Source organism: Nannobrachium achirus, assembly GCF_963921795.1.
Source record: "Nannobrachium achirus genome assembly, chromosome: 22".
NCBI classification, from domain to species: domain Eukaryota; kingdom Metazoa; phylum Chordata; class Actinopteri; order Myctophiformes; family Myctophidae; genus Nannobrachium; species Nannobrachium achirus.
In genome coordinates, this window is record NC_137829.1 from 15,988,661 (window position 1) to 16,005,999 (window position 17,339).

At 43.5% G+C, this 17,339-nt stretch overlaps 1 protein-coding gene across 2 annotated transcripts in view; it reads left to right on the forward strand.

The window, feature by feature from the left end:
• ccnyl1 (cyclin Y-like 1) overlaps positions 1-16,532 on the forward strand; it is a 33,733-nt gene extending 17,201 nt beyond the window's left edge. For both annotated transcript variants that reach the window (XM_080753291.1, XM_080753290.1), the window contains 7 exons: positions 4,214-4,314; positions 5,017-5,052; positions 5,695-5,746; positions 6,142-6,261; positions 7,653-7,819; positions 14,646-14,808; positions 15,480-16,532. In XM_080753291.1, coding sequence (XP_080609417.1) covers positions 4,214-4,314; positions 5,017-5,052; positions 5,695-5,746; positions 6,142-6,261; positions 7,653-7,819; positions 14,646-14,808; positions 15,480-15,596 — 756 coding nt within the window. In that variant the 3' untranslated portion in view covers positions 15,597-16,532. The remainder of the gene's footprint in view (positions 1-4,213; positions 4,315-5,016; positions 5,053-5,694; positions 5,747-6,141; positions 6,262-7,652; positions 7,820-14,645; positions 14,809-15,479) is intronic.
• The last annotated feature ends 807 nt before the right edge of the window (positions 16,533-17,339 follow it).

The following is a 17,339-nucleotide window of genomic DNA, read 5'->3' on the forward strand; positions in this document are numbered from 1 at the left end:
TGTCTGTCAGTCACGTCACATCACGTCACACTTTTGCCCTAGTGATATCTCTGCCACCGTTGGCCCTATCAATGCCAAACTTTGCACACACACTCCTTGGATGGCAAATCACAACCTCCACCCATTTCTCACATGGCCCTCTTCTAGCGCCACCATCAGGCCGATTTTTCCAAAACACATTTTTGGACATTGCTCCTACAGATTTTGGCCTAAAATCATCTCGTACTGATCTGTCCCATTTCCCATATTCCCTCCTGATTGCCTACGATTGCCTTCTAAAGTTTGTGCATGTGACCTGACGGTTGCTTATCTCCCGATTAGGGAGTCTTATGGTACAATATCCGGTAACCTACAGGTGTGTCCTGGAATTATATCTAGATAAATATTGATGAGGGAAAGTATTTCTCACTTAAAGAAAGGCAAACGAGAAAGAATTATAGTGTTCTCTGCATCTTGGCTCATCATTTGGAACTTTCTCACTCTTTTCACATGTCTGCTTTCATAACTCATGTATCATGAATTTAGATATGCATGTTTATATTTTATGTTTCGTTGCTATCTTTGGACCGAGCTCCCTCTAATTCAAAAAAGGATTTACCTTTATAAATAATGGTCTAAAAGAGATTATGAATCACTGAACTAAACTATGCTGGGACCCCCCGATCTGCGCTGTAAAATCCTCAGTGTTTGTTTAACACTTGAGAGTGTACAAATTAAACCACAGGTCCATTTGGTTCCATTTGTGTACTTTTCAAGAGTTACTGTAGAAAAGATATACGACCTTATTCGGAGACAATGCGATATGACATTGTGATGTCATACACAACATCACAATTGACTATAAGAAGGGCCTACTCTCTCAGACCAGATGAGTTTGGATGAAACCATATTAGAGATCGGATCAGAGAGAGCTCAAGGAGACCAGGCCTGGGCCCCCAAGCCTTATGTAGGTGACTGTTGTTGAATGACACATGGCACATGGCTCTTATACTTAATAATTACATCCTTGGCAGGCGAGTAGCGCGCCTATTCCAATATAATAAACCCTACATATTGGATTCTCCGCTACACTTGGTGGCCATTACGGGGATCGAACCCGCGACCTTGGCGTTATCAGCACCAAGGTCAAGGGCCTTGGTGTATACTTGACCTGTAGTGATTTAGTCTATAAGATCAAGTATAGATCAAGTCAAGATCATAATAGACTAAATCACTACAGGTCAAGTATACACCAGACGATCAGATCAGAGAGAGTTCAAGGAATAGCAAGGCCTGGGCCGGCCTCCAGCCTTATGTATGTTGTTGAACGCGATTGGTATTCGCATGGCTCATTCTTAATAATTACAACCTTGGCAGGTGAGTAGCGCGCCTATATTCAATATAATAAACCCTACATATTGGATTCTTCGCTACACTTGGTGGCCATTACAAATCGCGACGAGCCATCCGATCGCCATGACCGAACGACAACAACTGAACACCCGAGGGATAGAGGCCTTCCAACAAGGCACGGTCACCCACGACGACCTCCTAGAGTTTAAGCAGAGCATGCTGGACGTGGTTCCACCCTGCACCCGGACGCCACAACCCTTCAATCGGTACTCACATCCGTCCTTGCTCAGGAGCGCCGTGAGATGACCCATGATCAAGCTCTCATACGCCGAGCCGCCCAACTCAACCAGCGCGAATTGCGCGGACCTCGTCGGCAACCTACCTTAGCCAATCTGCCTGACTTCGTGTCGGAACAAAGCTGAATCACAACGATACTTTGTAGCCGGCTGTGACCAGCTTCCCCTTGCTACCCATCCGCAAGACCAATACCACCTCCGAAGAGATGGTAGATTATTGCATCACTCCCGCGGCAGGCCCTCGCGTAATAAGGCCCTCATCCGTGTTGTGGTAATCGGCTGGACCATGGAAATACCCCACACATCGATGGCTAACCTCGATATAGGGGGAGAGACGGCGGCCATTAATCTCGAGGGTCAGCCATAGCCAATTTCCTTGTCCAGACATTACCCTTTCTAAACTGAACTTCAGCCGGACGTGGCCGAACTAATCAAGCAGTAGAGATATCACCAAGAACTGCATACCATCAGAAACAGTATTCCAGATGACCTGGAATCTTAAAGACGGCATTCAAAGGGAATCACCTTACAGTCTGCCATGAGATCAACTGACCTACACAGTAGGCTTTACGTAGTGTTACGTAGTGTATTTGCGGTTCTTATCCGGAATACTTACGTACTTACGATTATACCTCAAATCACTATACGTCTCACCTCACTAGTGCTGATAGGTAAGTGTTTGAGAAGAAGATAGCTGGTGCAAAGTAAATCACTCAGTATCTTGCCACCGAGATATAGACTTTAAGTAAGCCTAACTCTGTGAGCCTTCATCGCTGTTGCAGATTTTTAGTAAATCCACCTCAGTGAGCCTCGACCACAAGCTTTAAGTAAGCTTGCTCGACGCACCTATTGCCCTGAGTAAGCTTTTGGTAAGTTTACTCCAGCGTGCCCCTATTGCCCTGAGTAAGCTTTTGGTAAGTTTACTCCAGCGTGCCCCATCATTGAGATAAGAGATTTTTGGTAAATCCACCTCAGTGAGCCTCGACCACAAGCTTTAAGTAAGCTTGCTCGACGCATATAGCAGTGAGTCTTCCTCCTGCATTTGCAGTGTATCCGCAGTGCACACAGCGCTTACCTACCAGTAGCCAATGGTAATGTGTTAAGACTTGGTGTACTTACGGACGAAATTTATCTCAGTTGGACTAGCCTCGTAGTTATCGTAGCTATTGTGTGTGATTTTTCCATCTGAATCCCAGCTACGTGCGATCAAAGATCGCCTAGCTAGATTGAACAAAGTAGAGCCAATAGGTTGCCTGCTATTGCAAAGGTAGAAGCCTTTGCCTATCTTTAAAATCTAAAATGATCAAGAGATCATTCAAGACTCAAGACGTCGACGAAGACCAACGACGAAGACCTAAGCCGGAATGGCATCAGGTATTAGAACCAGGGCATTTGAGTATCACCATAGCTCTCATCACTCTGAAGATCTTTCTTGCCCATCACAACATCCACCAGCCTCCCTACAGGTACATTGGCATTACCACTGAAGGAGGTCTTTCCCAATCACCGTATGTTGCCTATTACACCTGAACTTAGTACAGATAATATGTACACAGCATGGAACAGAACCAGCTCCATTACCCAGCGAGTCACCACTAAATGGCTAAGGCGAGGTCCCTGACCTCACAGAATACGCCATGGCATTGTCGCCACGGCGCGGCAGAGGCGATAAGGATTAAATCATACATCATGCATATGGAATACCCTGTCCAGGAATTCAATATCCCAATCCCCTCATAGCTACATTACCTATTGAGATAATGTAGGGCGCGGCGGACCCTTTCACAAGGAACCCCCTACCCATTAAAACAGAAGACAGATGGACTGACAGATCCCTTATTCAAGACCCCATCCAGGATAAAGAAATTTGCTCTCAAGTCAGCGCTCGATGTCACAGCAGTACCTCTCTACTTTTCTCCACGGGACGCCGTGCAGAGGAGCGGAGAAACTACTGTATACGCCGGAGTGTCTCTTCATTCTCTCTCACGGGACGCCGTGGAGGAGAATGTAGGAGTCACTTTAAATACGGCGCGACTACATTCTCTCTGACGGGACGCCGTGGAGAAGAATGTAAGCATAGCACAACTATATGGGCTCGGCTGCATGAGCGTAGATTACCTACCACAACCACCAGAAGAGAATCATGAAGATTCCAGAAAGGAAGATAGCAAGTACGAATTCGGTCTTATTATCTTTTGAATAGATAGTGAAACCTAATGGTTTCACGGGGGGAGTGTAGAAAAGATATACGACCTTATTCGGAGACAATGCGATATGACATTGTGATGTCATACACAACATCACAATTGACTATAAGAAGGGCCTACTCTCTCAGACCAGATGAGTTTGGATGAAACCATATTAGAGATCGGATCAGAGAGAGCTCAAGGAGACCAGGCCTGGGCCCCCAAGCCTTATGTAGGTGACTGTTGTTGAATGACACATGGCACATGGCTCTTATACTTAATAATTACATCCTTGGCAGGCGAGTAGCGCGCCTATTCCAATATAATAAACCCTACATATTGGATTCTCCGCTACACTTACAATACACTTTGTATCGCTGACGATTGTTTTGTGTGCAGGTGTCTCCCGGTCCGCTCTCTAAGAAGTACAGCTCCTGCTCCACCATCTTCATAGACGACAGCACCATTAGCCAGCCCAACCTCAAAAGCACAATCAAATGGTGGGTGGGTCGCGCGCGCGCACACACACACACACACACACACACACACACACACACACACACACACACACACACACACACACACACCCTTTAAGCCTGCTACATACTGTAGTGGCAGTTACTCAGGCTATAGAGAGGCTGTCTGGGAACAAAAATATTCCAGTTTTGATCCCCGGCTCCCTCTGGCATTGTGTGAAGTGTCCTTGAGCAAGATACTGACTGATCCCTGTGTGCCTTGCATGGTTGTCTCTGTCTTTGTTTGATAATGTTATATTCAGAAGACAAGCCCAGACACAAGGTAAAAGAGAACGTGAAAGTGGTTAAGTGTCTGTGGGTTTTATGAATATTTAACCAATAAAAAGTATTAACAGCTGGTGAAAAAATAACTACATTTGTTCCCGTCTCCCTACACTGCCAAAAAGGTCATCTTTTAGAAATCGAAGAAAACTGTTTTTATATAGGACATGGTCAACTAGTGATTTTTTTGGTGCAAATAGAAGCCAATTTGTTTTGAAATAAGTCCCGTATTAATCATTGGAAGACATACTAGGATCGAAATTTGTTGGTTTCATTTTGCGCCAATAAAAGGCCTTGGAGAACACAGATTGCATCTGTGTTCTCCAGACAGCTCTTAATTATTAATTGAAAATGGAACCTGACCTGAACTGACTTTTGCTGTTTGCTCTTCTTCTTTGCCAACAGTGTGACATTAGCAGTATACTACCACATAAAAAACAGGTAGGTCCTTATTTTACCGTTATCTTTATTTACATGTCATGTGCATCACATTGTAGCGTATCGGAGGGTTTACCCATTGGGTATATGGAGCTGTGATTTCATGTATGTGCCTTCTTTAGACTGCAGACATTTCTTTTTTCTTTTTTTCACAAATCCGATCTTTATGACTAACTGTCCTGTTTTTTTGTGTGCAAATATATCAGATTTGTATATTCAGACATTGAGAGTTGTGAGTTGGGCAATCGCAATTATTCGAGATCATCGCAATTGTTTTGTATAATCGCTTGCATGTTGAACATTTTTCATACGTTTTCAATTACAAAAAAGGCTGAAATGACAGATCTACAAGCTTAGAAATCGGGTTTCAGTGTGCCGGTGTCCAGACTGAGACACAAACCACCTAGTAGGAATGTGGTTCAAATCTGATTCTCAAAACAAACAAACAAACAAACAAAAACATCCATGCGTTATTACTTATTTTATTTTTTTGCTTGTTTAGATGATAAAATAATCTGATTCCAATCCGGGAGAGACCAAAGATCGGATTTGGGCTGCCTGTGTGAACATGAGTGTCTGTGTCTGTGTGGCAAGACATGTCTCATAGTCAGTAGTGGACATTGACAGCTGTGTTTTCTCCTGTAGGGACTCGGACAAATCACTGGACATCTTTGATGAGAAGTTACATCCTCTCTGCGTGAGTGGCTAATTGCCTCCATTTCACCCTCCCAGTCACAGGACAGATAGAATACATCCAACACAATGATAATACACTTGTTTTGTATCACAACTTTACGCAATTAACAAATATAACGTTTTATAAATATATAATATACTTTTATAAATATAAAGACGAGGTATTATCAAATCTATAAATATCCATATTAAGTTGCTAAGTGTTCAGTTTGTGAATGAAGCCACATAATACATTCTATTCACTTTCTTTTTTAAGCTTGTTATTATCATGTCGTTTTGTGACATTTAGAGAATAGTTCAAAACCTTTTGTGTGTGTGTGTGTGTGTGTGTGTGTGTGTGCGCGCGCTCTCGTGTGCGTGTGTTTGTGTGTTTGTGTGTCCGTGTCCGACCTGTAGAGAGACCCAGTGCCAGAGGATTACGCCCGTCTAGATCCGGAACACAAGCTCATCTACCGTTTTGTCAGGACACTGTTCAGCGCCGCACAGCTGACTGCAGAGTGTGCCATCGTCACTCTGGTGAGCTGCTCTCTCTGTGTGTGTGTGTGTGTGTGTGTGTGTGTGTGTGTGTGTGTGTGTGTGTGTGTGTGTGTGTGTGTGTGTGTGTGTGTGTGTGTGTGTGTGTGTGTGTGTGTGTGTGTGTGTGTGTGTGTGTGTGTGTGTGTTGGGATGATTTAGAGGGGATCCTAAATCCTCCTACTTGTATTAATAGTCCTATCCATGGATTAAAGTTCTCAGTCGCTATGACTGATTTCAGTCATTTGGATTCTATAGAAGCACAGTCATTTCTGAATTAGTGCCATTGATGTTGACTGTTGACTTTCACCTACTGGCCACCAGAGGGCGGTAAACTCTAAAAATACAACCAGTGAAGGTCAGGAAGACCTTTTGTCATTTGCTGTGGGGAAAAAAAGTTCTTGATTTTTATCAATAAGAACTGCATGTGTATTTGTTGCAACTACGTCTCCTGAAATCCGTGAACTGTTTTTTTGTTTTGTTTTTTAATCTTGGTTCCATTTGTTGGTTCCATTTGTACACTCTCAGTTACCAGACCTGTAAGGGCCCATTATAACCCCCTAAAGCAATTGTTTAAGGAATCGAACCGGGAAAGCATGTGTCATTTTAGATCTTAGCATTGGCTAAATGGCAGATATACAAGCTCATATTGTGTCACTTGAAAAATCATGATTTTGTTTGGAAATCTATGAATATACATATATATGTATTCTTTTTTTCTAAGATATGTTTTTGGGGATTTTATGCCTTTATTGATAGAACAGTAGACTGACAGGAAATGGGGAGAGAGATGGGGAGTGACACGCAAAGGTAGTCTGGATCCACACTAAGCCCATGTGGTATGCCCCTGGACCGGTAGGCCAGCGCGCGCCCCCAGAATATACATATTTTGGCATTTTTAATTCACATCTTTGCTTCTAGGGGGTTGCTGGAACAAAATATTTTGAGATGTGGGTCCATGGCTAAATACTTTTGACGTGAAAAGGTTTGAGGACCACTGATACAGAAACATACGATTAGAAATCTCACGTTTTTTTATTTTTATAAATATTTTTTCCAGTACTGGAAAAGTTTGGGAATTGATCAAGGGTCTTGGAAGGTCCTGGAAAAAATGGCTATGCATTGTTTTTGGTTATTGATTTTGTTAACTCATTTACTGCCACCACAAATCAACTTTGAGAGCTCCCTGCCACAATCTTCTTACCTTTTGACGTTCGTTCGCGGCGTGCACGCTTTGTTTTTGCTACACTGCCTGTCTTTGGGCATTGCACATAAGAGCGCGAGACTCGTTATTGCGCTGAATGATTGTTATATAGTCCTGGACGTTTTGTTAAATATTCTGGAAAGGTTTTGGAAAGGTTTTGTAAAGTCTGCGTCTCTCACATCCATCCCAGGTGTACCTGGAGAGGCTGCTGACCTACGCGGAGCTGGACATCTGCCCGTCCAACTGGAAGCGCATCGTGCTGGGAGCCATCCTGCTGGCGTCCAAGGTCTGGGACGACCAGGCGGTGTGGAACGTGGACTACTGCCAGATCCTCAAGGACATCACCGTAGAGGACATGTGAGTCCAGGAGGGCAGTGGCTACCGATACACCAGTGGTGCTCAAGCCTTTTCATTTCGATTACCCCCAGAATGATATGTGTTCCCCATCTCAAAATATTTTGTTCCAGATTTGAGTTAACCCATTTAGACCTGGAAAGCATCTATTTCATTTAAGATTTTAACGACTTTAACCATTATTTCATCCACCTGTTTCCGCGGGAATTTACTGTAGAATTATGTGTGAGACACATCCGGAGAACAGCTGACATACAAGCTCACGTCGCGTCGCAGATGCGACCGTTGTGAGCTTGTAGATCACACTCGGCTCAGCTTCTACCGCCCACATTCTGCGCAATGCACGATGGGATGCTGGAAACTTTGTCTATTTAAAAATAGATATACAAATAGTGTGTCACTTCATGCTGTGCTATGAACTAGTAGAAAGCAACATGTTTAACAAAGATAGGAGAGGACATTATTTTGCTGTATTATCCTTTTGGAAAGTGGAAATACGAACAGTGGAGTGTTTTTATTTAATTTTTTCATATTGGTTCATGTTGGTTCAATCTTCAATCAGATTGAAGGAAAATGTTCAAGCATCACATAGCGTGGTGTCATTGTTTGCTTGGTGAATGAGGTGGATGTACTCTAGAAATATACTCCAGTACCTGGCTTAAAGTCCTGCTCGCAATTTGGTGTTAGGGGAGTTTCTCACCTGAACTGAGTCAGTGGGTCCCTAGACATGAAAAATCACCGAGGTGCTCGTCCGCCATAGTGGCACGAATGGCGCAATGGCCATATCAAATATGGCTGCCATCGGCTATGATGAAAATCCAACTTTTCTGTTTCTGGGTGTATATGCACATGTAATGTGTGGGGAATTCATTTCTGATATTGTTTTGACCATTTTGGGTGATTTGGACCAAAAAGGTCATGGTCAAGGTCATTTTGCTATTCCGAAGACCGTGGGCCATAACTTGGCCATTGTTAGGAGTAAAAACAGGTGCAGTAGGTCTAAATCAACTAATGCTGACATGTAAAATTCATTTCTGACATTGTTTTGACCATTAAGGATCATCTTGTCTTTGAAATATCAATGTCAATGCCATTTTTCAAAAACGATTTTGTTCATTACTTGCACTTTTATAGTATTTTTTGTAAGTTACTATTTTATAGTAAGTTTGTTTTGTTTATAACAAAAGACATACTAGTGAGAAATACAACAAGTGAACATCCACATTTGACTTTAAAGGGGGGTTTTAAATGGGTGTTTAAATGAGCAAATAAGACTATTTACTAATAAAAGTGACAAATAAAAATCACACACAAAAGCACACACAAAATTAAATAACAATTTCCCTCAAAGTGCACCATATTGTGATTGTGTGCATCCAAGTTAGTATGATGTGTTTTTACAGGATGTATTTGCCATTGTTCCTTGGCAAAATATGATGCACCGATATTGGGGCGGCATAGCTCAGGGGTAGAGAAACCGTTATTAGAGCACGAAGGGTTCCCAGTTCGAATCCGGGCTCCCCCTGAGTTAATGTCGAAGGGTCCTTGGGACTCTGAACCCCACATTGCTCCCGGTGAGCTGGTTGGTGCCTTGCATGGTTTCCTCCGCCACCGGTGTATGAATGTGTGGGTGAATGTAATGCACAATTTCTGTAAAGCACTTTGGATAAAAGCGCTATATAAATGCACCATTTACCATTTATCCATCAGCAAGGCAGCCATATCCTCGAGAGTCGAAGTGTTCCTTGCATCCATCCATGTTCCATTGGTTCTAGTCTTTCCTCAGGTTCCTTGGCTGTTGCAAGCAGGTAGCAAGACATGCACTAGAAAGGTGCCTTGTTGGTCTCAGCAGTTGTACTTCTCTGCTAATGCTGTGTCTTGTTCTGTCAAGGTCTTTGCCTCTCCAAAGTTTGTTAGATATTGTATTCGGTCAGAAGCCATAGCTGCATGCTTAGTCCCCACCTGGCCCATGCAGTCATCTCCAGTTTCCAAGGCATATGTCCCCTGATCACTGTCTTGGCTAGTGGTGCTCCAAGATGAGAGACTGCTTGATGCTGTAGAAGCATGTGCCGCTGCACACCTAGGGGCCCTATTTTGAACCAGGTCTTATGCCTTATGCCTTAACTTCTTTGCCTTTTTTTACTATTTTGTTTTTGTTTTTTAAATATTTCAAATAGCTGATCTGCAAGTTCACAACGTGCAGATGTAGATCAGCATTTGAAGTATTTAAAAATGTTTTTCAAAATAGTGAAAAAAAGGTAAAGAAGTTAAGGCATAAGGCATAAGACCTGGTTCAAAATAGGGCCCCTATAGTGCCATACTGCTACCAGATCTACTTAATCCCCAGTGCTTGGAAGTATCACTACGACAACTCTCTGGGGTCCACTCATAATCCTGGCGACCCATTATTCCCTCCATTAGGTTAGGGTTATGGGTAGGTTTAGTTATAATAGGGCCAGTTGACTCCACATGTACCAGCAGCTTGGTGACAGCCTCCTCAATCTAGTTCAATCTTTGGGATCTCTTCACCTCCAGCCCCTTTTGCAGGGAGCCACTCATCATCAGAGATAACAGAGTCGACAGACCCATCCCTCATCAACTTTACAAATTCTGGGTGTCTGAGGAGAACAAACAGCTCTCCAGCTGTGTGTTCGGAATATGGTGTCCATTCAAGCTTGTGGCGATGTAGGTAGAACGGCTGCCTCCTGCTTATTTGTAGAAGTGTCCTTAAGCAAGACACTGAACCCCTAACTGCTCCCGATGAGCACCTTGCATGGTTTCATGGTGTGAATGTATGTGTGAATGTGTGTGTTAATGGACGAATGTGAAATACATTGTACAGCGCTTTGGAGAAGAGTGCTATATACTGTAAATGCAGTCCATTTACCATTATCAGCTCTGTTGTCTCTGTTGAAGATGTCGCTAGTGGAGAAGAGATCCCAGACATCTTGAATAGGATTGAGGAGGCTGACACCTGGTGCATGTACAGCCTCCATTATAACTAAGCCTATCCCTAACCTTCACTAACCTAATGGTCAGAATAATGGGATGTCGGAACCATGAGTGGACCCCAGTCTCCTTCACATTACTGCTATACTACACCCCATGAAGGATGAAGGAGATCTGGCAGCAGTATGGCACTGGTGAGACTCACTTCCACTGCATCAAGCAGTCTCATCTTGGAGCACCACTAGCCAAGACAGTGATCAAGGTACATACTGTATGCCTTGGAGACAGGAGATGACTGCATGGGCCAGGTGAGGATTAAACATGTAGCTATGGCTTCTGACTGAGTACAATATCCAACAAACTTTGGAGAGGCAAAGACCTTGACAGAACAAGAGACAGTATTGGTAGCAGAGAAGAACAACTGCTGAGACCAACAAGGCACCTTTCTAGCGCATTTCTTGCCACCTGCTTGCAACAGCCAAGGAACCTGAGGAAAGACTAGAACCAATGGAACATGGAACAGGACATGACATAAAGGCTTGTCCTGTTGTCTGGGACAAGTGCCCATACTATGGAGTGGAGGGAGCAAAGGGGGTCATTTTAGCTGTCCTTTTGTTATTATTTCAATGTATGACATTTTTATCCGGACAAGTGACTTTTGTCCCCAGACAAGTGAATGGGAAATATACTTGTCCAAAGGACAACTGCCTCAAAAAGTCAATGTCAAGCTCTGATGGATGGAAGGAGCACTTCACTCCTGCCATGTCTGAAGCAAGACACTCGACACTGATGGAGTTCTGTGCATCATATTTTGCCATGGAACAATGACAAATCCATCCTGTAAAAACACCTCATACTATACTTGCATGCACACAATCACAATATGGTGCACTTTGAGGGAAATTGTTATTTAATTTTGTGAGTGATTTTGTTGTGTAATTGTATTTGTTACTTTTATTCGTAAATAGTCTTATTTGCTCATTTAAACACCCATTTAAAACCCCCCTTTAAAGTTAAATGTTGATGTTTACTTGTTGTATTTCTCACTAGTATGTCTTTTGTTATAAAGAAAACAAACTTACTATAAAATAGTAACAAACTTACAAAAAATACTATAAAAGTGCAAGTAATGAACAAAATCGTTTTTGTAAAATGGCATTGACATTGATATTTCAAAGACAAGATGATCCTTAATGGTCAAAACAATGTCAGAAATGAATTATACATGTCAGCATTAGTTGATTTAGACCTACTGCACCTGTTTTTACTCCTAACAATGGCCAAGTTATGGCCCACGGTCTTCGGAATAGCAAAATGACCTTGACCATGACCTTTTGAGATCCAAATCACCCAAAATGGTCAAAACAATATCAGAAATGAATTCCCCACACCACAATTAGTCCAAATAGAGGTATTACATGTGCATATACACCCAGAAACAGAAAAGTTGGATTTTCATCATAGCCGATGGCAGCCATATTTGATATGGCCATTGCGCCATTCGTGCCACTATGGTGGACGAGCACCTCGGTGATTTTTCATGTCTAGGGACCCACTGACTCAGTTCAGGTGAGAAACTCCCCTAACACCAAATTGCGAGCAGGACTTTAAGTCAGATACTGTATTAATATGAGATTTTGACTTCTCTGACGCACAGAGAGAGAGAGAGAGATGGAGATGAAAGAGCGATGGAGATACTGTAGGCCACTGGAATACAAGTGTTTGTATATGTTCCAATCTAAAAGCAATTGGAGAGCCTCTATTCTGTTTTCATTGTGGGAGCTGGTAGAGAGAGCTGGACTATAGGCCGCATTGCGTGCTTTGTTTGTTTGTTCCAAGCCAGTAGCTTCAGTACCCTCTTTCTATGATTTCGATAACCAAGCTCTACCCTCTTTAACCGGTTACAACATTTTTGGAAATCATAGCTAGAGTATAATGCTATGAATGAATGATTGCGACCGTAGGTCGCACTTACTACAGAAAGCTGCTCGAGGTGTCCGTCCGTCCGTCCGTCCGTCCGTCCGTCACACACGTCACACGTCACACTTTTGCCCTGCTCATATCTCCGCAACCGTTGCCCCGATCCATGCCAGATTTTGCACACACACTCCTTACCTGCCAAACTACAACCTCCAAGGACCCCCGGAGCTCCAGGGACCCCCAGCTCCCTCGGGGACCCCCAAGTGTAAAAAATGAGCACATGTGCAAAAATTACCAAATGACCACCCCAACGGGGCTGCTCACGGGGCATTCCCGGGGACCACCCACTCCTGGTGCTCCAGAACGGATGCAAAAGTGGTGGCGCCCCCAGTGGAGGACCCCCTGCCACTGCAGCTCACATAAAATGCCGTAACTCGGGCTAGGAGCGACCGGGAGAGCCGGGGCCGGTACCTATTCGTCCGCCTTGGCGGCGCGGAGACCCCACCCCTCATTTCTCACATGGCCCTCTAGCGCCACCATGAGGCCGATTCAGATTTTGCCCTAAAATCACGAAAATCACTACACAATATGTCTACACTCATGTCAACAACATGGATCAGGAAGATTTTGGAAAAACACATTTTTGCTCTATTTGTGGAGATAAGTGACCTACGGTCGCTTATCTCCCGATTAGGGAGTCTTACTGGTAACCTCCTTTTGAAGTATATAACGTTACAAATAAGAAATGGATGAACATTAGTGTTTTGCTGCATTCATGATTGTAGCTGCTAACTTGTAGATCTGCTGTTTTCCATGTGAGGAAAAAACAAGTTTTCTAAAGTTAGGCTTACAATTGGGAAAAGATTCAGGTCAGGATTCGACATCTAGAGGTTAGGTTTAAGAGTCAAGGTTGGAGTTGTGCCTGATTTATACCGCTGCGACAAGTCACAATCGTAGAAAATGGTAAAAAGTTGTGAAAATTGCATTCATAAGTATAGTAATACAAACACGTGTGTGTGTGTGTGCGTGCTGCCACTGCTTGCATGTGTGCATGTGTTTTGTCTGTGCATCAGAACCAGTCTTTCTTTCTTTGCCGTGTTTTCATCCCTTGTATTGAAGTGCTCTTTGTCAGCCCGACAGCAGGGCCCATCGATGGACGGACGGATGGAAGGCTTGAGAGAAGGGAGGGAGGGGGGTCATGGAGGGGGGGTCTCAAGTGCTCTCCGCAGTCCTACATAATGGGCTGTGGCTCTCGGCCACTCCATTAGTTGCCCTGGGAAACCAGACATCACACACACACATACTATTCTGACCAAGAGAATACCTGGATGCGGTCTCCATGGCGACTGCCTCCCCTATCCCTTATCATAGGTCTGATGTTAGATCTCGTTGCTGTCGGAAAAATCCTTGTATGTCCGCTTTTCAACTTTTTTTGAGAGGGCAGCACCTGTCAGCAGGGAGCGTTTGGGCGGGAGGAGTGGGACGAAGGTTATACGTCCTCCCGGTGGGGGCTCCTCACTGGCAGGTGAGCCAGTAGGATACAACAGCAGTGACAACACAGAAGTATATGTGGGGAGGAATCAAATGGCTAAATGGGGAGAAAAAGGGGTAAAAACACAGGGCTTCCTAAACATGATCAGCTCATAAAACATACTTATAATATACGTACTTGATAGTCTTTTTTTCACTCTCTACCAAATCTCTTTGCCAAAGAAATCTCTGACCCAAACTTACGAACATACTATGAATTAACCACCTACGCCCTATTTCAAAAAATATTTTTGAACATTTATGAGCTTTTTTCTTTTACAATATTTTGGACAATCTTGGCACAAACTTGTTTTTGTTTTGAAGGAAAGGTAACAACTGGATATTTACAGGGGAACCATTAACAGTCCATGTGTTGGTAAACAGTGATGTACATTATGTTAATAAGTGTGTGTGTTTGTGGTCCATGCAGGAATGAGATGGAGCGGCACTTCCTGGAGCTGCTGCAGTTCAACATCAACGTACCGGCCAGTGTTTATGCCAAGTACTACTTTGACCTGCGGCAGCTGGCTGACGACAACAACCTCAGCTTCCCTCTGGAGCCGCTCAGCAACCAGCGCGCTCAGAAACTAGAGGTACCTACTATACTCTACACTTATTTCTTTACAGCTGTTGTAACTGATCATTAAATATTTGTGTTAAAATATAGTCGGTAGTGCTGTCGCCTCACAGCTAGAAGGTCCTGGGTTCGATTCCCGCCGGGGGACGCTGGGGGCGTGTTCTCTTCTTCGCGTCATCAGTGCCCACATGCTAGGTGGGGTTGGCGAAAGGTCCTTTCTGTGTGGAGTTTGCATGTCCTCCCCGTGTCCCCTAGGGTAGATACCCTCACAAAAATATGCAGTAATCCTGGTCTCTATACTGCCTCCCCCTGGCCAGCCGGGGTGCCTGATGGAAGGATTGGAACTGGTTGTAATAATGTGTTCCTTCCAGAAAGTGAGTTAATAAAATTATTATAAAGAAAAAAGGTTTATTAGCTCTGCATTATGATGGTAAACATTGTGTGTTTGTTTGTCTAGTAACAGGGTTCTCCCTGTCTCTCCACATCTTTATTACAAATAAAATGAATATAGAGATAGATATAGAGATCTCCATACATGGATAGAAAAGGGACAGACATCGGGTATTGCATAAGCAGGTGGGGCATCGTTCTTGGCCTAGTCATTGGAAAATAAAGCTCAACTGGGCATATGTATGTGATATTCGTGTGTGTGTGTGTGTGTGTGTGTGTGTGTGTGTGTGTCTCCAGGCCATATCTAGACTATGTGAGGACAAATACAAGGACCTGAGCCGGGCATCCATGAGGCGTTCCCTCAGCGCCGACAACCTGATCGGCATCCGCCAGTCCAACGCTGTGCTCTCATAGACCTGAAGCCTCGGCCCCCTCCACCACTTCTAAAGCCCCCCGAACCAAGCAAAGAGAGCACCGACGGACAAACGGAGAACCGCCTGCAACCACGCTGCTGGAAAAACGGGACATGCATCCAGGGCTAAGACTCTGATTGGCCTGATCCATGCCGCTGCCATAAGTGGGCTCTACGGTTATCACCCTCCCCCCTGTCCCCCCCTTCCCCCCACTTCGCTCAGAAGAGAAGAAGCATCCCAAATCCCCAGTTCAAAGGTAGTCGCATGTGATTTCTTTTCTTTTTGGTAAAACAAAAATAAATGTTAAAGCTCTATTTTCATATAGTGATAATTGGAGTGCTAAAGAGTAACGGGGGTCTGCCTGTCTTGCCAGCTTTCCTCCCATTTTTCCAAAGTTTTCAGGTGGATTCCCAATTAAATCCAAACAGGAGAGAAGAGAATACTGGAACTAGTGTTCCAGTTGCACATTTTGTCTGTTCATTTCTTTGTTTCATCACTTCCAATTTGACCTGTTCATTATCCTGTGTGAGTTCTCTCTCCTGATTGGCAAAGAAATTGGTATCCTGACCTGAACAATCTTTTTCTTTTGAACTGGAGAGACAAGCAGACATACACCCGTCACCGAACAAACACTTTATAGCAGTGATTACTCAGATTATAGAGCTTTTAATGCTTATTTTACCAAAAAACAAACAGAAAAAGATCACTTGCTGCACCTTTCAACACCTCAGAGAGCCCATCAACAGCCTGTGCAAGAACCTCTCCTACCCCCCCCAGCCCCACCCCAGCCCCACCCCAGAGCAAAACACATAGAGATTAAGACTGAATCACACCACCTGACCCCCTTTTTTTGCTTACTATGTAGGCTACTAGCTGTGAACTTTGTTTTTAAATGGAGAAAATCATTTGCAGATGGAGTATTTTAAATAAACAATAATCATGTAACAAAGAGGCGTAGTGCTCATTGCCAGTACTTCTCATCTTTTTGTGTTCCAGGAAAGAGAAGCCAATCTTTCGCCTAGTTAAAACACCAACACTATAAACCTTCCTCCCTATATCAGAGGTGTGAACTTGAGAGTTGGACTTGAGCCTCAACTTGGATTTGGATTAGTGTCATAAATGTTATGATATAAAGGCATAAAAAAAGCCCAAAAACAAATCTTAAAAAAAAGAAGAAAAAAAAAAAGTTATGATATTACACAAATAAAAAAGATACTTGGACTCGACATGGACTTAGCGCCAATGACTTGAGCCCTCTCTTGACTTCAGACAAGTCACTTGTTACTTTTCCGACAAGGTTAAGACATGTTTGCGACTCGAAACAAGTTTAGTACTTGGACTTTACTTGTTACTTTCCTGTCTTGACTCAGGACTCGAGAGCAAAGACTAGAGACTGACTTGTACTTGGAAAAACAGTGACTTTGTCCCACCTCTGCTGTCAGATGAGGAATAGCAAAAATTATGCCTTGCTTAAAGTGGCTAGTACCAGCATACGGTTGCTCCTATGGGCCGGTTGACACGCTTAATGAGATATGAGAAGTCCCCGACAGACAGTTAACTGTCAGGTAGAAACCTTGTATCTCTTTATTTCATCTTAAATGAATGCCCTACTTCATCATACTAGACAAGAGTGTCGCACAAAAGTACTGAAAGATTCTAGATCTGTAATTTTTTTTTTTTTAATCTATTTGATGTGTTTTTAGAATGATAACAAAGGAACCGTTTTGGACATACAATGTTTCCA